This window comes from Gouania willdenowi, chromosome 6 (assembly GCF_900634775.1).
Source record: "Gouania willdenowi chromosome 6, fGouWil2.1, whole genome shotgun sequence".
In the NCBI taxonomy this organism is placed as follows: Eukaryota; Metazoa; Chordata; class Actinopteri; order Blenniiformes; family Gobiesocidae; genus Gouania; species Gouania willdenowi.
Genome location: NC_041049.1, coordinates 19,283,690 through 19,308,499, shown reverse-complemented (window position 1 = coordinate 19,308,499; position 24,810 = coordinate 19,283,690). Strand labels below are relative to the sequence as shown.

The 24,810-nt window shown below is 38.2% G+C and overlaps 1 protein-coding gene across 1 annotated transcript in view; it reads left to right on the top strand.

The window, feature by feature from the left end:
* LOC114464792 (copine-8) overlaps nt 1-24,810 on the top strand; it is a 113,868-nt gene that overhangs the window by 76,320 nt on the left and 12,738 nt on the right. The window contains exons 7-16 of the mRNA XM_028449351.1: nt 500-563; nt 2,299-2,402; nt 2,944-3,048; nt 6,749-6,790; nt 7,195-7,270; nt 9,376-9,429; nt 9,675-9,736; nt 20,356-20,402; nt 22,871-23,052; nt 23,141-23,268. Coding sequence (XP_028305152.1) covers nt 500-563; nt 2,299-2,402; nt 2,944-3,048; nt 6,749-6,790; nt 7,195-7,270; nt 9,376-9,429; nt 9,675-9,736; nt 20,356-20,402; nt 22,871-23,052; nt 23,141-23,268 — 864 coding nt within the window. The remainder of the gene's footprint in view (nt 1-499; nt 564-2,298; nt 2,403-2,943; nt 3,049-6,748; nt 6,791-7,194; nt 7,271-9,375; nt 9,430-9,674; nt 9,737-20,355; nt 20,403-22,870; nt 23,053-23,140; nt 23,269-24,810) is intronic.

Below are 24,810 nucleotides of genomic sequence, written 5' to 3'. Positions count from 1 at the left end.
TTTGTTCTACTTCTTTGCAGCATTTTTCCCTTTCCAAAATATCATATCATATTGTTATCATGAGCACTATATTGTGAACGCGTATCATCTCACCCATAATAAAAATTGTTACTGATTGTGTTGACATGTCTTGTTTCTTTTGTGTTGGAGAGAATTGAAACAAATTGGGTGAAGCCTATTTGTAGCAAAGGTCTTTTTTTTGTTTATACAAGAATGACACGTTTTACACAACACACTACAGTTTTTCATTAAAGATTGATTATCACATTAGAGGTTTCCAGAACTAATATCATTAATAAATGCACTGGATGCTTTGATTGCACTGCCAGTGCACACACCGTTCCAGATTCAATGCTGGCCAGAAGGATGCCTTTCGATTACTGTCAACTTGGCCTTTGACCGTTACGTAGAGAAGGAAAGATCCAGAGAAGGTAAACAACACGTTCTCTATTTGTCCGATTGTGACCTTTTGCCGTGTTGTGTTTAATGTCGCCTACAGAGGAATTCCAGGAAAGAAGTGTGGGACCATCATTGTGAAAGCTGAGGAGCTGAACAACTGCAGGGTGAGTGTGCCAACATGGTTAAGGAGTGTTTTTACTTTGTAGATGTGGGCGGGGCTTTTGTTATTCATGGTGCAAACATAAAATGTTTTGCTTTCAAATAAAGATAGTTTCAACATTCCACCATTTGTCAAATTCCCAAAATGACGGAAACTATAGCTATTAAAAGAGAATAACTTGCATGAAATTTATAATAAAAAAATAAATTAATAATCTTCATTATGTGTCATTGACTTTACATTGGTGAATCTTAAAGTGCTTAAAGTCACACAACGGTCATAAAAGCCATGGATCCTGAAGTGATCATAAAAGCTGAAAAGTGAGTTAGATGGTATCATAAAAACATAGGAAGAATAGCAAAAGTTTGTAGTTCTTTTAAGACGCTGCTGTCCTTGGCGTCCTTAGACAGTCTGTAAGGGTTTTTCAATACAACAAAAAATATTAAATGATCTATAAGTGTATGGTTACCAAAGCTTTAGCCAACACAAGTAAAAATATACAGGTAAAAAATATAAAGATTGCCAAACAAAAGGGGAAAATAGGTAAAGGCTTGAAAAACATTTTCAAGTTTATTGAACCGCAATACTCTGGATAAGATCAAATTAAAAACTAAGTGAAACTATCGTAAAAGGAAAATTGTGGAGTGCATAGACTACGTTGGAATTTTTCTATGCAATGAGTATTATATCTTTATCTTTAAAAAGTGAATAATGGAGATTTTAGTTGAAGAGAAGAATAAACACAATCTTTAATCACAGCAAATAAATCTGAATACATAGTGTCAACACTGTAGGGAGAAACAAGAAGAACAGCAGATGAAGATAAATACAAGAAAAAGAAAACATAAGAAAAATTAGCTCATGAGAAATGTTTTCATATGGACAGTAACTGCAGCCATCTGTGGGTAAAGCTGTGATGGTTAAAACCTGCTCGTCAAACTCTCTAACTACCCAAATACAGTCACCAGCATCACAATCAGTACCAGATTAGATATTCATTAGCAGCAAATGCCCTAAATAGATTGCTAGTGTTATTTTACATGATTGACAGACGAAATAATTTGTAAACTCAGTCAGAAGTTTGAATAAATCAGTGAAATGATGCCAAAGAATCCTATTAAAGTGTTATATTCTAGTTATTCTTACTGTGGTTGTGCTTAGCATTATGACTGACTCCTCGGGGAGCGAGTCAATATTTCTCAGATTCTCTCCCACTCATTGCTTAAAGCGACACTCTTCCAAACTCCTGATCCATCCACTGTCACATTTATATTGCTATTTCCTGTTTCTTTCAATAAAACATCTCTTAACTTTACCTGTAAACCTACATTTATGAGTGGAGTTCTTGAGTTGCAGGCGTTTGATGTTTTCTTCATCCATCCACTTTTATAAGAGATTAAGAATTCCTTTTTCAAAATAGTCCTGGAAGTAGTTACTGTAGGTTTAAAGTGATTGGCCCACAGTGGATTTGAACCGGAGACCCTCCGGTTACAAGCCCACTTCCTTAACCATGAGGCACCACCGCTCCAATCTTGTGCTGTCGATAAAAAACAGTCTTTAATCTTAGTTTATTATATCTAGACATGAATGTCTTGTGTTTTATCTAATAGCTTGGTGCCGAGAACAGATACATAAAACCCTTTCAACAGGAAATGTTTGGGGAGTGGAGCCAATTAAACATGAACCGAAAACTAATTCAGAGTCGGTTTATCTATGTCTCTCTTCTATCTGCTTGGTAGGAGTCCGTCATGATGCAATTCTGTGGGAACAAGTTAGACAAAAAGGATTTCTTCGGCAAATCCGACCCTTTCCTGGTCTTCTACAGAAGCAACGAGGACAGCACGTGAGTTCCATCTCCTCCTTCTCCACCCAGTGCTCCGGTGCTGCCTCCCCCTCTTTCATGTTTGGTTTAATCCCTCCTTGCTTCCAAAGGAAATTGGTTTCCATCGATTTGCCTCCTATCAAAAGCTGGGGAGACAGTTTAGTCATGTGTGTGAATGCCACATGTGAAGATGACGATGCGTGTGGCGCGTGCGTGTTGGTGCATCTGCGAGCGTGAGGGTGTTTTCACCAGTGTGTGAGGGGAGGGGAGGGAGGGTTTAATCCAGCTCAGTAGGTGGTCTCTGCCATCATGCTGTGTGTTACAAGGCAGATAAGGCCCCGTGCTCTGAGGGCAGGAGATATCAAGGCCCATACCTAGCCAGGAGACTAATGTAATTAACTGTTTGTGTACGTGTGTGTGTGTGTGTGTGTCATAAAGCTTTGACATATCTTCATTTTCTAATAATGGAAAAGCAGTTTTGAGTCCTACTCGGCCTTACTTTATTTTTCTAGCGTTTTCCACATTCTCCCTCAGTTTCTCATGTCTCTTCTTCTCTTTGAAGGTTTACCATCTGCCACAAGACAGAAGTGATCAAAAACACACTGGATCCAGTTTGGCAAGCCTTTAAAATCCCTGTCCGTGCTCTCTGCAATGGTGATTATGACAGGTATGTCTCTTCTTTTTTATAGATACTATGACCATCTGGTAATGAGGTGTTATTATAAGCATGGTACATATCTGAAACAGTCCATGTTTGCATTCAGAGAGATATCTAAACTTTTAAAAACATATTTTCATCCTGTTCCTGTTCTGCTTTATTACTTCAGCCACATTTTAACTGCAAGTCTTGAAGTTAGCATTCATGCTTAGGACGGAGTATTAGGACCACATTAAAAGAAAAGGAAATCTGAGCACAACGACATTAAAGTCGTAATATTTAAAGATTGAATTCATAATATTTTGGGAATAGAGTCATAATTTTATGAGATTAAAGCTGTATCTTAAAAAAAATTCGTAAAGGTATAACGCTCAGACTTCCCTGTTGAAGTGAACGCAACTAACACCGATAGCCGTAAAATCGACCACTTCCAGCTCGTTTTTCCTCCACTAAGGAGGCTATTTGCTCCAAATCGATCTGGTTCTTTTGTCGGAACAAATGCAAACGTCTGCAAAGTGGCTTTAAAGTCTTTAAACTGATAACAGTGTGGTGGTGGTGATGGGCCAAAAGGCTCAGTATTTCACCATGTGTGAAACCTAAAGAGAAGTCTAATCTCACTAAAGGCTCCACATTCTCCGTAACGCACGAGTGAACGCAACGCAGACAAGATCCTATTCATATTCCAATTTTATTCTCATAAAGTTACGACTTTATTCTCAAAGTGTTATGACTTTAATATCAATAGCGTAGTGCACAGATTTTTTAAATTGTAATGTGGCTCTAATACGCCCTCGCACACGCTACTGTAAGCAGAGTGAAGTTTATACACATATACAAAAATCAATGATCAATGTTCATATGTGTCGATGATAGTTATTTTTACTTCACTACGCTAACCCAATATTAGAGTTTAACACTATGAAGAGTAAACCCTGTGTGCTTGGAAGGAATTTACCATGATTTGTTATTGGTTTAAAATCCAAAGAGACAAAATTTCAACTCTTTGAAGGGAAAATGACAAGGTTAGGTTAAATTGGAAGAAACTAAGCCCCCATGGCATTAAGGTCCGCTCTCCTTCATGTTCCCATTCCATGACTGGAAGTAAAAATATGTTTTGCTTAAATCAGAGCCCAATTTGTAGGCCAAACAAATAATGTCAATGCCACAAATGTGTGCCCTGAGCGACTTTTCTTCAGAATGGGGCACACAACAAGGAATAGTGGAATAGTTGGATGTCAAATGAGTTGTTTGGGTTATGAGTAGGGTTAGGGTTAAGGTTAGGGTTAAGTGTTTGATTGATAGAAAAACATTTAAACTTGAATTTTTTTCCACTTTTCTAATAAAGCTGCAAGGGACAATTGTTTTCTATCAGACTGTAAACACTTGCCAAGATTGTCAGAAAAGTGTTGCACAATTGCATTGTATGGGAGGTGGAGTCCTGTAGATAGATGCATAGCGTTTTCACGGCATTCTTACCTAGGGCTGAGCAATATGGAACTATACTTATACGCATACTATGTCTCAACATTTTTTCTCAAAATGGCGGTATATGGTATAAATCTTGATATTTTTAATTAAAATAAAGTCTGACAAGACAAATCTGGGTTAAATTTACTGATGCAAAATGCTACACAGGCATGATTATTAACAAACAGCGGCACATATGTCCCACTTTTGGGACAGCACATGTGAGTGAGTTCTGTAGTGTGGCTTGTTTAGGGGAATGTCTGGGTCGGGACACGTTCAGAAATTCATCTAACTGTGCTTTTCATGATGTTCAGATAAGTAGTGAAAGCGACTCCTAAAACAATTACTTTGATACAAAATAAACTATAAAAATGTCTATATTTCAATACAGGTGATATTGTCATTTTCAATATTGCCAAAATAGAAAACTTGAAATATCCTAAATCTCGATATATTGCCCAGCTCTATTCTTACCGTGATTTCTTGTGTTTAGTAGAAGAAAAAACTGTTCCTCATCCTCATTACATAAAATGAAGCACTAAACCAGGCAGAAAGGCTTTATACAAAGGTGTCCAAAGTTTAGCTTTAAAAGCCTTGTTAAAAAAGTTGTTTTGTACTAAAGGGCTGCAGAAGCATCACACACATGACTCTGACTGCTTAGGAAAGAATGAAGGGAATATGAAGCTTATAGCTCATAGGTGCTCTGATGGTCGTGTGTGAACACATGCAGCGAAGCCTTGAGCTCAACGTGTAAAATCACCAGCAGGCTGAAGTGAAATCGCCCTTGCTGCAAATGAGGCGTTGTCTCCCACTGTAAAGCACCAACAAGCCCATAAACACACCGGAGCATGCAGGCCTTCACACAGATAGCTGTGCAGATGCAGGTTTTCTCTGGAGGAGGATGTGTTAACGCTGACTGAGAGGTACATTCTTCCCCTGAGTGCCCATTATCAGGCTTCCCATTCCCACTCCCACACCTTACCCTCATCGCTTCCTTTCCTGTAATGTGCAGCTGGCACTCCGAGCGGCCCCAAGCCCCATTCATGATGGTTTGTATTCCACTCTGTGACTGACTGAGAGGATGGACGGCTGCACTTTTAGCTCATATTTTAAATTGAATATCACTTGGATACTTAGGAGAAACCAAGAATATCAAACTCCTTCAATGATCACGTATCACTGCTATCTGGTTACACACTTTTAAACGGTGATGCATGAATTATTCTGCCCAAATGGGAAAAAAATGTCCCTTTACGGGTAAAGGTTTCACATTATTTTGTCTGTGCCACTTGTTTTTCAGCCAACTATGTTTTCTTGGCACTTATTTATTCTGCTGTGGCTTGTTCTAGCCTTTCAGCCTCTTCCTCACCGCCCTGCTCTCTTGCTTTTGTCAGAGAGAAATGACCCCTTTTTAAGAGTCAATTTAGATCAAACACTTGCACTGCTTTTAACAGACTTCTACTGCTTTTTCTTTTTTTTTTTTCTTCATATAAAGCAGAAAACGAGAAATTGAGGGTTTGGGTTTCTGGAGCTGCAAACCTTGAGGGAACCCTGAACCCTTCAAAATGAGGTTCATACGTGCATGTTTTAAAAAGTTGATTTAGTAGGATTTTAGTCATTCTACAGACAGGTCAGAATGTTAGCTTCTAAACTGAATGCATGTGTAGAATCATTATTGGGGGAACTAGGTAAATCTGTAACACAGTCACACACACACACACACAGCATCGTAAAATGGGATCAACAGAGAGGTGAAGAAAATTATTCTTCAAACAGGAAACAAAAGAGGACAAAGGCCCAGGAAATAATGTTGGTTATCACAGCGCAAATGTTGAAGAGTGATCACAAGACCAGTTACTGGTGAAGAAGTGGGGGCGTCAAACCCCCACCCCTGAACTCTGAACTGTAGGTGAAAAAGCACCAGAAGGGCAACGTGTCGCACACAGAGAGAGAAACAAGGGAGTCAGATAGAGAAACATGTCTTTACATCCGAAGCAGAGAACCTTGATTGAGCTTGTCACTTTACATGTATCAGGGTCATTGATTATGACATGTATTAGGGTTATTTATTACGTTAATAAATCTAGTCATCTGTGTGAGGTGACGAAAGAAAGAAATTGACTAATGTCCAGGCCATTGGAAACACCAGCATTAAAAGATCTACGCTGACTAGCATTAGAATACGCACAGAAATAAAAAATGTGTTATAAACGTGAGTTTTAACCTGCGCTTCACTCCACAGAACTATCAAGGTTGAAGTGTATGACTGGGACCGTGATGGTGGGTAAGTGTCTGCTCGTTTTTCCACATTTTTCTATCTCTTACTGTGATAAAAGTTTCCCATCAGTGCTCTATCAGTTTTTTTTCATCTGCACAGCAGTTAATTTCAGTGCATCTGTTTATTATGTGAAGGTAATGTCATGCAGTTTGCATGATTTATTAAATCCATGTAGTCAGTTCAAAAGAGATGATTCTTTGACTGACTACTTAATGATGATTCAGATTAGATTGATGACCTTGGAGAAAGTCAAATAAGTGATACTTGTCAACTTGTGGTGTGTTCATGATGTTCATGCATGAGAATACATCGGTATTTTGGTGTCAAGGCAGAAATGAATTTGCTTGAATAAAGGTGATTACTGTAATTTATTCTCCTTTTTGCTATTTTTTTTTTGTTTTTTCAAATAGTCACGACTTTATCGGTGAATTCAGCACAAGCTACAGGGAGCTATCAAGAGGGCAGAGCCAGTTTAACGTCTATGAGGTGAGTGTACAGGTGGGAGTGGATTAGCCAGAGAATAGACCTTCTATAAGAATTAGTTCATGTTCAAACTCAAAAGTTTAAAAGATATTCTTATTTAACTTACAAGATGTGAAAAAGGCACAAGATTTATTTATTCATTAATTTATTACACACGTGTATATACAGTAGTCGTTATGATGGATTGATGGTTGGGTGAAGTACAGCAAGAGTCATCGCAGATTAACAACTTGCGATGGAGAGATAACAGCACACATTTCTCAGTTGAGTGCACACACACACACACACACACACACACACACAAGCAAACAAACACAAATTCCATAATATAAACATAAAAACTGAATAGGAGAATTTGCCCTTTTGGCCTGGTGTTTTAAATCTGCTTTACTGGCTATTGACACTAATGCTAAATGCACTTAGTGTGTTTGTGTGTGCGCGTGCAAAAACCGTTTCCATTCACCTCCAAAAGTAAATGCGCCCTTGTTGTTCCAATCTGGAGTGAACCAAGGAGAAATGCATAAATGCAGACACCCCCCCCGCGAGGCCCCTTCTCTCTGTTTAACCTTGGCACAGTTTAATGTTACTTTAAAGCTGACGTTTGAAAATCACCATACCTATTTGTAGTTTCCTTGCCAGCTTCTGTCTGATGAGTTGTATTTGAAGCGTTTCTGTGCTTCGCTAATACCAGAATTAGCAGGAAAAACAACAATATGGAAAGATGTCTGCCCTGCTAGCATTTATTGGCTTAACGACTTTGGTAACACTTTACTTGAAGTTTTATACATAAGGCTGACATTACTCTGTCATTAGCATGAATAAGATGTGATGAAGGCTGTCATTAAGTATTGTTTGCAAAATTATGTTACCTTTGGAGCTATGTTGGCATTTTTTGGGTTAGGTGGAGGGATCTAATGGGGTTAGGTAGGGTTAGGGTAACGAAGGGTTAGGGTAACAAACAACACTTAATGACAGCCTTCATGACGCATTATTCATGCTAATGACAGGTGTCATGTCATAATAATAACAGCGTAATGTCAACTTCATGCATAAAACTTCAAGTAAAGTGTTACATCGACTTTTCTGGTGAAGGATACAATATCTGTGTAAGCAGCACATACAGGGACACATGACAGCCGGCCATATTTGTTATTCAATAAAGGACAAAGAAAGGAAGCGTTCCTCTTTGTTGTTTGTATTGTGGTCATTGGACTGCCCCTACATTGCAGAAATGTTGTTACAAGTTGTAATGTTTGCCCTGAAAACTGGGATGTTATGGAGTGGCAAGTATAGCTCTCACAAAAAATGTTTTAACGTGCTGTTTTGTTCTAGTTTTACACTGTCCTCCCCAATAGGGAACCCAGTTTAGAACCTGCCTTTTCCCCTCTTCTCTCCTCCTGCTGTCTTCCCACTTTTCATCGAAATACAGGGCGCTGCCTTTGTGGCGACCCACAGTTGTCCCGCCTTTTTGTCCTCCCATGTACTCCCATGTTACACTGTATGTGTCTTTTCATGTTTTCTTGGACAGGATATAACTGAAGCTGAACTGCCCCTTGGAGATAAATAAAGTTTTCTGAATCTGAATCTGTTTGACAAGTAAATTGCATTAGACAGTTAAGGTATGACAGTGGACAAACAGGACTTTATTTGTGCTACACCATAGTGGAATACAAGGTGGTGTGATATTTCTTTACTTCCCTCAGTCCCACAAAGTCTAAAAGAAATCCATCATATGAGTGGATCAGACATTGGATAGTGCTTAGTGGTGTCCTTTAGAGTTTAAAGTGTGTTGCCATGTTGACCAAGTGTATCAATGATTCAATAATGTTGTTTCATTGGAATGGTTATTAAACTGTGCTGTAAATGGTGATAGGGTCACTATTGACCAGTCATTGTGCTCTGTTAGCACAACTGTTACCGTTTACTTTACTTAATTGGTCATTAACATGAAGAAGGAGTTTTACATTGAATGTAAAGTAGCGGTAACCCAATAAAGCAGGTATAGGGAGTCTCTATCTAATAGCCATGCAAGAAAACATTAAGATGATCATAAAAACATGCAAATACGACATGAATAGTTAAAAGAAGTACCTTTCTGTTTCTTTCAGGTGATAAATCCAAAGAAGAAGGTGAAGAAAAAAAGATATTTGAACTCTGGAACAGTAAGCTTTGAAATGTTTTATTTTATCATAAAAAACTGTATTATAAATTATACTGTTTCAGTGGAAGTCAGTCTTGTCTATGGCGGGGATAGAGGATATTGATACAATACTATTAGTACACTATCTATATACTACTACTACAGACTCCAAAGTGTTTTAAACAAAGAAGTACCATAATGATATATGAGACTGTATTGTTGTTGACGACTCTTTGAAAGTCAGTGATGGTGGAACTATATTTACAGGTAACACTGCTGTCATTCCTGGTGGACCTTGAAGTCACCTTTTTGGACTATATCAAAGGAGGGTAAGTCAGTTTGCTGTTTTTCAGTAAGAATTAAGATGCTAAGTGTTGAAGTTCTGTGTATGTAAAGTGCTGAATGTTGTAAGTTGTGTGTCAAGAGTCAAGAGAGCATGTGCTAACATGTGCATTAGCATTAGAATGGATTCAAGTAAAAGATTTAAACAAAGAGATGGATAGAAAGAATAACCTTGGATTCTCCGATGGTGTGTGTTTGTACTTCTATGTTGCTATGAAGGGTTGACCACTTGCATCCAGCTGTGATGTCATTTTCCCAGACACATATCTTAATCTTAGACACTATCTTTGGTTCTGACTCTATAAAGGTTTCCGCCTTACAAAGTCAAAAACTGGAAATGTTCCTCTCATTACTTTTGGTGTGTTTTTGTCTAGTTTGAATTAAGTTTTTCTATCTGACACAAAATAACAAAAGGCACTGATTAGTTTTTCTGAATTAGTTACTGTTGAATTGGATTCCTTCTGAATTATTTCAAAATAGTCAGAAGGATAAAGCTATTCATACTAATGAGAAAACCTGTTCAATGCCGATACACAATGAATAAACATAATTTAGCTTCTGCACAATATGGCAAATTTTGAATTAGAAGCATTTTTACAACAGAGTTGTATGAAACGTTATTTGAAGAAATTAACAAGAGTGATGATTGATAATGATGATGCGAATGCTTACATTATAACAACATTGGTGTATTCAGCATTTTCATTAATATCCATCTGTATGGTTCAAGTTTTCCTCCTATCCAGTTTTTCTCATTGCTGTTGTGGGAGTAGGTCTACTGGTAATCCCAACAGTCTCTGGCTGTACGTTATTTCCAAACATCTGCTTCCTGATGCCTGCCAAGCACTACACAGCAGTGTTGAGCAGGAACAGATGAACAATTTGTTTTAAATGCATGAAGGGAATCAAAGGTTTGTTATTTAATATATATTTATTATATTATATATATATATATTATTGTCCATATTTACCTTGAGCAGCGTCCTCATACCATCATTGTATGCCACTTGTAGTTTATGCATACTGCTTTTTCTGTAACGCCTCCACAAGTGGGCCGTGTACATAGCTATTGAGACTTATTTATAAAATGAGGTTCTTTAAAATGTGTGTTATCACTGATTCATTCCATATGCTCGATATTAGTGGTTTTTTCACAAAATTCTGAGTAAAATGTTGGAGTCGGACAAAGGGAACGCTTGGATTCAAAAGTTAGAGAAAGGGGTACTAGAGCGAAGAAGAAGAAGAAGAAGAAGAAGAAGAAGAAGAAGAAGAAGAAGAAGAAGAAGAAGAAGAAGAAGAAGAAGAAGAAGAAGAAGAAGAAGAAGAAGAAGAAGAAGAAGAAGAAGAACGAAAAAAATGATAATGGCGCTGTGAAAGGAGGAGGAGTGAAAGGAGGAGGAGAAAAAAGAGCAGAAGAAGAAACAGGAGGAGGAGAAGGACAACCCTATAAAGAAATTGTTCAGAAACCAGATAAGAAGCAAAAAAAAAAATCATGATGGTGATGATGATGGCGCTGTGGATGGAGAAGAAGGAGGAGGAGAAGAAAGAGCAGAAGAAGAAACAGGAGACGGAGAAGAAGGACAACCCTATGAAGAAATGGTTCAGAAACCTGATAAGAAGCAAAAAAAATGAGGATGGCGCTGTGGATGGAGAAGAAGAAGAATTTTTATTATCAACAACAAACCCTTCTATTCTCCTCGTGAGTTTACTTCATTGGCGTGTACATCCCACTGTCAACTGATGTGTGCGATGCACAGCACACACTCGCCGACCAGATCCTGTGCGTGGAGCGGACCTACCCGGACTCTTTTATCATTGTGCTTGGTGACGTTAATAAAGGTAACCTCTCACACCAGCTCCCCAAATCCAGACAGTTCATTAAATGTCCGCCCAGAGAGTAGAGCATTGGATCACTTACGTGTCCAGGTGTCATTCCATTCATCTGAATTTGGGCCGAGGACCTCCTGTGTGTGACTGAAGGGATGTTGTTGTATTTCAATAAACAATTTAAATCTTAATTGCATTATTCTGTTTAAATGTCTTACTCCTTAGTTGAGTATTGCATGAACTTTACATTCCATAAATATATCAAAATAAAAAATATAAACCTGTGCTACAGCAGGGAAAGTTCTGTTTCTATCTTGGGGTAAAAAAATAACACATGCTGATGTTTGAAACTCAGAATGAGTGGATGTAAAGAGCAATTAAATGAATCCAATCTTATAATCCAAAGCCAAAATAAACAATTTAAAACATGAACAGAACCGTCTTACTCTGTCATTTATCTCCTCAACATCCGTGGGAACCGAATGTTCTCCCATTCTCTGCTTACGCCCGCCCTTTTTCCAGCCTCCCAGCCAATGAACACGCAGAACACACGTAAACAAAGACGATCATTGGCACATCAGGTCCAATCAGTGAGACTTGAGAGCTTTGCTAGTTTATCGGTGTGAGCATGGCTGCTCAGACGCCCCTCCCCCCTCTTCAGTCTAAACTATCTTGCTCTCTCACTCGTGTGTTTACAGTCCGTGTCTGCTTGGCTGTGTGCGCAGCGATTGGCTCTGGCTGCACACGTGACTCTAGCTCGCTACTGTAAGGAGTACAATACACTTTAAAAAGGGCAGTTTTGACAGATACAGAGCACATAGAGAACTTACGAATAAGCATGTTGGCATGTGCATATTTCATACAACACTGCCTGTAAATATCTCTATCAACGGACAGGTCAGGATTGTATAGTGTCCCAGGTATTTCACCTCATCACAGACTTTATGGTTTTTTTTTTTTTTTACTCGTCTGCACATGCTGTCAAAGGTCAACACCACAGGAAGTGCAATCATTATGAGACAGCAATGCATATTTTGTAATTGCAATAAAATACATTGATTTATTTTATTGCTTAATTGTGACCATCACCAGCCCTCCCTAAGGAAGGGTAAGAAATCTTTTATTATAGGGAGGATATAAAAAGGGAGAGCAGTGTTACACCTAAGTGGAGGGGGAGGGGGGAGGGGAGGGGAAAGGGAGCAGGGAGGAGAGACTCAAGGCAGGAAATAGAAAGGGTGGGGAAGAATAGACTGTTTTGCAGTGAGGGTGAGATGTGAGGTTGTAGAATATATTGTGCTTATTATGTTGTGTAATCCAGCCAGTATAGTGACAAGTGTGAAGCTTAGCTATAATGGTGGTGGCTGTGAACAGGGGGAATGAGTGAATGGTAGTACCTAAAGCAGGTATTTGGGATTAACGTGTCTAAGGTTAAGCCCAGTATGAGTTTTATCCCACATCCCAAGGCGTGCCAGTGCGTCGTATACCAGTATATGTGCAAAAAAAAAAAAAAACGCTACTGCAAGCCCAGGAACTGACAGACTTTAAGTTTAATACATGACAGGGAGAGTTCAGAAAATTTTAATTTAGTGTTCTCTTTACTCCTCATTGTCATGACTCCTCTATTTTACAATTTGTAGAATAACTTTTCATGATTTACATGATCAAAGGCTTTTGAGGCATCAATAAAAAAACAAAATTGTTGTATTACGCCTGTTATACGAGTCTAAAATCTCCTTTATAGCAAAAATGCATATATCTGTGCCAAGTGTAGGTTTAAAACCAAACTGATTGTCAGATGTCATAACAAACTTCTCTATTCTATTCAATATTTCTCCAAGACCTTGGATAAAGTACTAGCAAGAGTTATAGGCCGATAGTTGCCTTTGCTATTTATTTTATCAGATTTGTCTTTACAATAGGCATTTCAGACAATAAGGAGTTTGGTAGGACACCATGAATTAAAAACCCGGTAAAGCAATGATTACATCACCAGGTTTTCTTGTAAATATGACCATGTCAATTCTAGTGGTGAAAGTCAGAATACTCACAACCTATTTAGGTGTATTTTTCTTTTTTTCTCAGCTCCATTTTTTCTCTTGCTGTGCTTTGGGAGTTGGAGTCTGATCCCATTACACGCTTGTGTGACTAAATGAAGTGCCAAGTGCTGTCTCACTGTTTGAAACCTAAGTGGACTATAAGATGCACTTCCTACAGTTACATAATGGCCACATTGGGGTCTTTTGTAGAAACACGTAACCATGCATATGCATACACTTGGCAGCATTGGACACACACACAAGGGCGTTTTTAAAATGTGAATCCCTCACACACCCATCCATATAATTGGTGTCAGATGTTTTAATTTTTGTTATGGCCTCAAATGTATTCAATGAATCACATTTTTCTACATGACAGGTCACTAGTGGACAAAAAAAGTTCATACAGACATGTATGCATTTGGTTGAGGTTCCTGCCGACAGTCCAGAATTCAACCTTGGAAGAATTAGAGTGAATAATGTAGTTAAACCAGACTTTGTTGTACAGCGCTTGATGTCATAAATACATCTTTAGGAGAATGGTTGTATAAGATTTAATTTAAAACATTTTTTAAATCTACTGAAATTTATGGGAAAACCTTTTGAGGGCCATTTAATCTCCTAAAGAGTGGGGTATACACATAAGCATTTCTTAAACATGAACAGCTTGGATCATACTGTGTGTGATGTGCTCTGATAATCTAAACCCAGCCCGCCACACACATAACCATTCTGTCCAACCACTGATCTTCCCTCAAGCTAGAAATCTCTTGTGATCAAACAAGATCTAATAATGTGATGTGCTGTGTTCCAAGCAGCACCGAACTCAGAATACTGCAACCTCCTACTTGAAAAAGTGACTCGGAACGTCACCTGAAGCCAGAGCTCCCAACTTTTGGGGTTTTAAGCAGGAGGTATCAGAAAAGTTGCCACAGCGATAACTGACTTGTGGCGACCAAGCATTCATAGCGATGTCACTTTTTGACCCTTCGATGTCGGCCCTTCTTATCATTGGAAAGCAGAATTCACCAAGTGTTGGATTGTTCAGCCACTAATACGGAACGTGAGCTGGGTTTAGACCATTGTGAGACTAGTTGGTTTACAATACTGCTTAAATTTTGGAAATGACGAGTTCTGAGTTCCATTGAACACAGAATTGCTACATTTCGTTCCACATCACAAATCACGGGGTCATGAGTCGAGAGTCGTTGGCTTTCCCCACACATGAAGAGTTTTGGTCATAATACTTACGATTGTCGTCCCCGACCCTTCTTAGAGCCAATTATCGGGAAAAATTCACTCTTGACACACTTCAGACCACAGAATAGTGTTATTAGATAATCTTATGAGACATACTGTAAAATAGTATTTGTCAGTCCTTGGTCAGGAAGGTGTAAATTCGGCACAAAAACAGCCTGATTGTCTTTAAGTGTACCCTGCCTTAGTTGTAGGTGTTGGCTGACTTCATACTGAAAGTTCATGTTCATCATAAGGCACGTGTCTTAATGCTGTTTAGTCTCCTTTCCATTCATAAAGGTTGCTTCTTCCTACTGCACTGCCCTCTTCTCCTGTCCTGATTACCAGTTCTTTTTTCAAGCTTCGACCCAATCAGCTAATTGCTCATTTGGGCCTGATTGGGAACATGATCTGCTGGCAGCTTAGCATTAATGACTGATTTGTAAAGGCTCCGTCTCAGTCCGGAGCATCGCTGTGCTCATTCTTTTGTCTTCTTTTGATAAAGCATTAGTGCCACCCGTAAATTTCAACAAAGACACTTTGTCTCATGACAATGAAGATGAAATTATGCATCGTTAGCTATATCTTTCATTCTCTACCACGTCTTTGAAGGCAGCACTGTCAGTCACTGTGACAGAAATTGTTTCCTCTCGCTCTGCTCTGTGAATTGAGTATTGTAACCAGAATAGAAGTAGGAACTGTGGTTGTATTCTCATCACTCGGAGAGGTTGTCATTAGTTCTCTGAGCAGACATTGAGAGCGTGACAAAGACGAAACGTCTTTCTGCATTCTTGACTTTCTAAGGTACGTCTACGACAATAAATGAGATTTATACAGGAATAACGTGGACAGTGTTGATGCTTATGAGGAGACATGTTGCATTGTGTGGTCAGCGCTCTAGTTACCCTCTCTCAGGTGCTCATTAATAGATTTCGTAAAATTGAATCCATTCATCAGCAGGCAGCTTCCTGTGTTGTGCATTCCTTTTGGGACTTTATGTAACGGTGTTACTTCAAATCGTATTCCCCCCTTCATGTAAATTTGAATAATAACTGTGACAAACTTCACAAAACACTCAAGAACCACCTTTGACTAGCTTCATCTCTTCAGTCCTTGTTGTAGCTGTGTTTTTTTTTTTTCTCTTGGCAGCTTCAATAATACCCCTTATGATGAAACCCTTTCTCTAGCTCAGTTTTCTTTGAAATTACCCGTTTGCCTCTGGATTAGAGTTGGCTTTTTTGATCTGTGCCAGAGTCTGGTTGCTTTAAACTCTTTTGCTAAACTAATCCTTATCAAGCCACTTGGGACACAGTCTCATCAAACACAACAGACGAATCTGACATCTCAGCCACGTGCTGCATTGTGGGACTGGTCGAAGGTGACAACCACCCGATAATTTCTTCCAACAATGACAAACGCTAGAGATGTACAGAGTTTTGAATGATTTCAAGCACCGGAAAGTGCAGCAGTTGAAAGAGTATTTGAAAGAATGAGGGTATGTATATTAATATTAATATTAAATCCAATGTGAACAATTTTAAATCAAAGTTAAAAGCACTCTTTTTCTCTACTGCGTATGATTGAGAAGGAGAGTTTTGGTCATGTTGTTGTTGATGTTTGTTGATGATTTTAAATGTTTTTACTGATGATTTTAAATGTTTTGTTGCTTACTTTAATGTTCTTAATGAGTTTAAGCTGTTTTCTGTTGCACTTTTTTGCTCATGTCAGTTGCCTTGTGTATGAAATGCGCTGTACAAATACACCTGCCTTGCCTAATACCAAGGAGTATGTAAATTAAATGAATGCTTCTCTGTCAAATGTTAAAGAATGATTACAAAGAAAGGTAAACATCCACATTTTACTGCAGATCAATCTGGAATCATGTCAGTGTGTCACAACTACATGTTGACTTATAAATTATGGTAGATCTCACATGTACATTAGAGACTGACCTTATAAACAGTTAAGTCGAAGTTATCTGTAATAACACATTATCATACATTTACTTAACGTTTACGTCCACAATTTGCATTTCTTTGGGTCTCGCCTTTCCGTCGAGAACGGATTCAATGTATATTATTGGATTACAGATACATCTTGAAGGACCAGCCATGAACTTCTCATGTCTCCACTTTTTAAGAGCATTTACAAATTACAATATTATTTAGCACATTTTTATCCAAAGTGACGTACAACAAGAGCAGTTAGGGTTAAGGGACTTGCTCAACATGAAAAGTCCTATTTTTCCTATCAAACAGACTGAACTTTGGACGCACTCGCTGTAGTGTAGCATATTGATCGACTCTCTGCCCACGTAGTGTGACATTATTTGCTGCATATGTGTTGCCAGCACAGAGATGGACTGACATCCACAGTCAACTGAGTTACATCTACTTCTTTAGATTGCAGTTGTAACTCCTTTGATACCACATTTGCCATTTTTCCAAGCTTGTGTTTTGTTTTACACCGATGTGTGTATTCACAGATTGTCTTTCATCACGTTGTTGGATATTGTTCGTCAGCTAATCTCGTAAATTTACGACTGAAGCTCTGGACTAGAAGTCACTCCCTCTTAGCTTCATTGTCATTGATGCTTGCTTGGAAAGAGGTTACTCCAGTCCTCTGGAAAATACAGTTCATTAGTTGTTGCTTTTCACTGTGTCATTTTCTGCATGTTAAAAGCTTTAACAACAAAAGAATGATACTTCAATGATTTCATGAAAACCAAGAATGAGCCACTCGGATGTATCTTATCCCAATTGATATTGCAATAAGGATGGGTACAACACTAGACAAAATGCCATTCTATGACCAGAACAGTTACACATAATTTAAATAGAGTGATCTGACCTCCCAGTTGAAAAAAAACATAGGTCTATCTAAAATCTATTTAGTTGACAGAACAGGCTGATGCATCTAGAGAAGATCAAACTATTAGAGCATTTAAAACACATGTACACTGACGTCTTATTGGAAGTCCTGCTCCTTAAATAGTAAGAATTGGGAATTTCAACCATTTCAACTCTAAAAGAGATTTGACTGAGCTGATATACAAACCATGGTGGCAACTACAGTATGTCATGATGCCTGAAAGGGCAACAGCTTCCAAATAAAACATCACACTTTAGATTCTACACACTCTGCCCTTCTAACCTCGACCGTGTCTCTACACCTTGTCTCTGAAGATTACAATCGAGAGTGGAGATGAGTCTCATTCTTTGCTCAACATCCAGACCATTGAACTAGACCCAAAGATAAAGACACGTTTACTACTCAGTGGGTTTTAGGTGTCAAGACGCTTGCATTGGAAACCCTTTTTATACCTAGATCCATCCACAAAACCTCTGAAGGTTTTTAAATGGTCACTGTTGTATGTGACACAATTTTTCATGTTGATGTTAAATGGAAAAACACAACCAAAATAGTGCATTCAAAAATATTTAACATTCCATTGATGTCACTGGATGCTGTGCAGAAGTAAAAATCACAGTATTTAGATAGAGATTACGGACAAAACTGAGCCTTTTTTGGCACTTTTATTACCCGATATCAACATGATTTTATTTTGCATGGAATATACTTTAAAGTTTTATACAAAAACACAAGGAACCTACAAACCCAACAGATACATCACAATCCCCTCTCCAAAGTCAACACATAAATGACAAATAAATGTTACTTGTCAAATTTTATTTTTCCCATCACTCACACAAACTCATTATTTGGTACTTTCTCTCACATCCTTCACATTGACTCACTTACTTTGTCTCAACTTGGTCACCTCTGGAACTAAAGTTTTCTGCTTTTTTTTTAACACACTTGTGGACTGACAATTAAATGTGTCAAACTTTTTCCTCCACCATCCGCCTTTCTGTGCCGTCTTCTTTTAACCACAGACAACTTGCTCTTCTGAACCCCCGTCAGTGTAGGAAAGTTGATACACTGTTGGCTTTGTGAAATGCATGATACAAGAGAGGCTTTTGTGCGTGTGTGTGTGTGTGTGTGTGTGTTTCTGATGAGATGTGGGCTGAAAAGCTTGAAAGAACAGAACAGTTTTCTGTCTGGTCTGTGTTCACAATGTATCCCTCAACTGCCGATAATCCCCCATTGTATTTCATAAAAGTTAACGGCCAAAGTTCAGGATGTATAATAACATACCATTAATGAATGGTAAATGTCATAAACCTATTAGAGAAGACACAATGATGAGAGTGAAGCTGTCGGCAAACTGCATTAGTAAAAAAAAAAAAAGAAGCAATACAAATTGCAAACATGGTGTCTTCATAGCAGTCAGTAAACAGAAGTATTCTATATATATCACCAAAGCACTTCAGACAAAAAAACAAAAGCAGTGGGGGTTTTCTTTAGCAGTGCAAAACAATTTTAGCATTGGTGAACAGCAGTGCACTTTTTGGAATGAAATAAAAAGAATAATTCAAAGATTCTGGGTCTTTAGAGGTGATTCTATTGAATAACCAAAAATATCAATTCATTAACCTACAGTTAATTCACATACATGTAGTAGTACCTCTTTCTTGTATTATGTATAACCTTTTTTTTTAAAACTGATCTGATGTGGCCACCACACTGTCCTGTGTAGTTTATATGGAGACCATTCATTAGAATTCAAACAAAGTGATTAAGCATATCACTCTGTAATATACTGTGGAAATACTGAGAGTTTTAGTTCAGGTTTGGTGCTTTGTTTTATCAGTATTTATTATTATTTGTCATACTTGGTCTCATTTTTCATGTTGTATTCTCTCTGTATTTAATACATTTTACATTCTAGGTTTCCTTTTCAAATCTGGCGAGAGACACCAGATGAAAACTAGCATCTTTTGGCTAACTCTGGCTCATTTATAGCATGTCTGTTTATTAATGTGCATTGTCCTTTTTAAATAATCAATAAACTCATTATTTACCAGTTCTGTTGTATGGAGTTCCTGTTGTGACTGTGGGTGTGCTGTAGATAAAGCAGGATATATAATAATGTTTTCACATACTGTATTTTTCGGACTATAAAGGGCACCGGATTATAAGGCGCACTATCAATGAATGGGTCTGACTGGGTCTATTTTCATACATAAGGCGCACCGGTTTGTTGTTGTTGTTATTATTATTATTATTATTATTATAATAAGAAACAAAATAGTCAGATAAGTCAAACTTTATTCAACTCATTAACAATAACTCAGGTTTAACACATAAAATACAGAAAAATACACTCACTTTTTTTCAGTTCAGTATGTTGAAGCACAGCAGGTACAGTACATATCACTCCACGAGGCGCCTGACTACGGTAGCCCTAAAGTGCCAAAAATCCATCAAGCAGTGCAGCTTCATAGTTTACCAAAGTTGTACTAAAACATTTTGACAGATTAATTTCATACATAAGGCGCACCTGATTATAAGGCGCACTGTCGATTTTTGAGAAAATTAAAGGATTTTAAGTGCGCTACTTCACCTGGGAGTTAATTTATTTACTGCGCTTTCTGTCTTTCAAGGACCCAGATTAACTTCACCGTGGCCATCGATTTTACAGCTTCCAATGGTATGAACACACACACACAAACACACACACACACACACACAGACACAGGCAGCTCTCCCCCCAGTGTATGCAGATGGGGAATCAAGTGTTTCTTAATGGCCCTCTCCATCACACCTGGCAGCTAAAGCTCTGAGCGCTAACATGCTACGATGGCTGTGATTAAGGAGCATTTTATGAATCTACCCTTGAGCTCAGTCTTTGGAGAAGAGGCGGCGTTGAATTAGTTAAACTCCATTATATCCCAAAAAAAGCCTTTCAGGCAGTAGAATTAGGCTGAAGTGCACTTGATTTGTCAACCTGCTGCCAAAGTCTCTGCACTTATGAGGTCGCAGCACTTAATTAGGAACAAGTGAAATGCTGTTTCAACGACTTCTAATGTTGGATTAGCCCAGCATCAAGAATACATCAAAGTGAAATAGCTAACCTGAGTATCAGTGAAGTAACACCAACGCTCCACACATTCCTCCAAACACTATTTGGTGTTGGAAAAGCTTGGCATGTGAAGCGGTAATGACAATGTATTAAGCAAAACAATATTACCTTTTAGATATGTTTAACATCTACTGTATGCATTATCGCGAAAAGAAGCTACATTTATTAGGTGTAACCACAATAACAAACACACACATTACAACAAATACTAGACGGTAACCCAGAAGAAAAAAAATGCATGTAAATGTGTAATATGACTCCAACATGCACAGAATGATTCAAAAAATACACAAAGAACCTTTAAACACACAAAACGACTTACAAAATACACAAAAACCATGAAACACACAAAATACACAAAAACTTTTAAATGCACAAAATCACTTCCAAAATACACAAAACCTATGAAACACAAAAACTTTTAAATGCACAAAATGACTTCCAATATACACAGAAAAACACAGCAATTTAAAGAGCTGTGTGAAGTACAATAAAGTAGTTATACACTATATTGTATATAGATGTTTTTTTGGAATCATTAACACACTTATTTTGGCAATTTTTGCAACATTTCTAAATGAAAATAATATAATTACCAAAGCAATAATATTTCTTGCTGTATTTTATGGTACGTTTTTTTTTCTTAAATATTTTACAATTTTATCAAGTTGTTCTGGATTAAAAAGGTCAATTAAAAAAAATGGGTCCAACTGTTGACTCGTACAGACTTAAAGCTGCTGGAGATGATTTCTTTTTTATTTAATTTTTTTTAATCAGATTAAGGCACAGTGTAGCCCTCATAGATGAATAAATCTAAGATTATTTGCTTTAAAAAAATATAAAAATTGCAGCTTGCAAATTTGTTTTCATCTCCACTGTAAACACATATTGACGTTTTGTCTTGGTTCTTACCTTGATTTCTTGTGGTTCCTTCACCAGACATTGAGGACAGTGTTTCACTTTTCACCCCATTGTTGTTCTAGTTCATTCCCACTATTCACAGTGATATCACCTCACAGTCAGATCTTTTTATGTTAGCCCCAAACTAAACGACATTGTTTTGCCACAACTTTTAGTTCATGAAAAACCCAGAAACGAATTGGGAAGTTATTTTGGCAGAATTTTGAGAGAAAACAAGAAACAATGATGTGAATGAAGTTAAACACTTTTATGCATCCGTCTACGGGACTCCACATCCCACAATGCAACATTTCCGACAATGTGACAATCAGTCATTTATCAGACCAAACGGACTCATGTCTCAGCAAACTCAGCAAATGAAACGGACTTTGGCTCCAGGACATAAAACACGACATGACGACGTGTTTTGAAGAAACCGGTGTCATGTACTGAGTTCACATCATACTGAGATTGCATATGCGCACTACCGGAAAACGAATTTTTGCTAAAAAAAAAAAAAAATTATTTTGGTTTATTTTTGTTTTTAAAGTGAACGGACACGTGTTTTACTTATTTATTGGATTAGGTTACGGTTATAATCTTAGTACGGAGGTAAACTCTGTAAACTGTGCTGCTTCAGATACGTAAGTTTAAAGGTTTAGCTATATCAACTGTATGTATTAGTCAAACAATACATTGGTATATCTTAACTTTATAAAAATAAAAGGAAAGAACGGCTTTTCAAATTACTTCTTCATGTGTACTTCCAATTCCTTCAAAATAAAATGGCGCGTCGATTTTTATGGACTGGAGTGTCATTTGATGGCATATGGAGGTTTTGCTGAGACATGAGTCACTTTGGTCAATAAATGACAGGTTTTCTTGATATCTCATTTTGAGACCTGAGGATGTCCTATAATGTACACCGTATAAAAGTATTTTGAGTGACAATTTAAACCTTTGACTTTCTTTTTTACAAGGAAATGATCTCTGATTTATTGATCTATGAGGCCTACGCTATGGATTTATCTGATAAAACATCATCGTACCCAGGAGCTTAAACATAATTGTACTGTATATTTTGCTACTCTAGTGAGATTATCACTGAATGAGAATTCTATGTCCGACACAAACAGGTAACCCAGCCCAGCCCACTTCACTCCACTACATGAGTCCCTACCAGCTCAATGCTTATGGCATGGCCCTGAAGGCAGTGGGAGAAATCATTCAAGACTATGACAGTGATAAAATGTTCCCCGCGCTGGGGTTTGGAGCCAAACTGCCTCCAGATGGAAGAGTGTCTCATGAGTTTGCCTTGGTAAGAAGAAGGGAGAGCATGAAGTGATTTTAACAAAGTTTAATCCCATCCCATCAAACTTACACCTTGACTTTTCTGTCCCCTCTAGAACGGGAACCCCCAGAACCCATACTGTGCGGGTATCGAAGGTGTAATGGAAGCCTACTACCAGAGTCTGAAGTCAGTTCAACTCTACGGACCCACCAACTTCTCCCCCGTTATCAACCACGTAGCCAGGTAACATGAAGATTAGTGTGGGTGGGGAGAAGATGGAAGGTGTGAGGAACGATTGTGGCGAAAAAAGGTCTGAGTCACAAAACAATCAGTCGTCATCCCTGCCAAGAGGTGCTTCCTCCAAACCCCCAGCTCGTCTAAATTGAATAAAAGCGGTTCAGTCAGGATAGTCAAAATAAATGTGCATTAAAATTTATATAGCGGCTTTGAGCACTTTACATGGATAAGCATGCAATCGTATATTTGGTGGTATGGGTGTGTTCCGGGACCTCCTTGGCCTTTACACGAGCTTACGTGGAAAGCCGGAGGTAGGGAGAGTACTCCTCCCTGACCTTCCCTGAGCCCTAGCTAAAGGCTAAAGCAAGGAGAGTGGTTAGCGGAGACCCCCTGGAACAGATCAGAACAGATGTTATTGAATAAAAAATGACACCCAGTTAGTTGGATACATACTAACCTGGAGGAGTTGGGGTGGAGGTGGGTTGCAAGATGCTTGCTGAGGAGGTACGAGGCAGCTGTCGTGGTTTAAGTAGTGCTTCCTCTATGCTTTGACCAATAGGGAGCCAATCTTGGCCGTTGGTTGATTGGAGGTGTGGCTGGCTTGACGTCCGTGGCCTGCCTGAACTAACGCTATGCTTAATTTTTAATGTCTTCCTTTTGAGGTGCAACAGGCACCCAATTTGGCAGATTTATTTACTTCTTTGGCTTTGGAATGTTCTGTGATTCCCACATAAGAGACTGGAAGAACGTGTTGATTAGGACTTTTGTTTGCTCTCAGCACTGCCACCGTCACCCTTTGTGAATGCAATGGGTACAAAGACAAATGTAATAATAATTGTTGCACTGGGTTTTTTTTGTTCTCCAACACTTGTAATTAGCTCAGTCTGTTTCACACTTGCTTATTTTAAAGCAACATTTGGCCATTTTCCCCTATGTAATGTCCTTCCACCCGACAAAGTCATTTAACTCAGCTTTTGAGAGTTTTTGAAGCAAAGGAGAAAGATAAATAATTGAGAGGAACATAGCAGGCGGCTGACTGCATGATTGTTTGTGTTTAAATGTTTAAATTAAAAACACAACCATTGGATTATTGTGGGAAAAATGCAACCTTTAAATCCCGTTCCTCTATTATACAGTAAACTGACAACTTGCACTGCGCCCTCTATATGCCTCTACTTGCCACAGCACTCTTTGACCCTAAACCCCTGAAAATGTTAATAAAAATAAAACTCTTTGTGTTTTTTATCGGGTAATACTTTTTTGCTCACTTTAGATATGATTTAAAACACTCTTTATACAAGATAAATAAGTGAAATTCAAATGTGTATAGGGACGATACAATTTTACATAGTGACAATACTTTGAATATAAATGAGTTTATACTGTAGCTATTGCTAACATCCAACTCTTGTCCCTAGTAAGATATTATAATCAATGCACTAAAATGTACAGGCAAATGTAAAGTACTGTACACACATACAAAAGCACATACAATTGATATGTGATTAGAGAATCTCTCCTGTTTCTGGTCACACTGTCCTAAGCAGG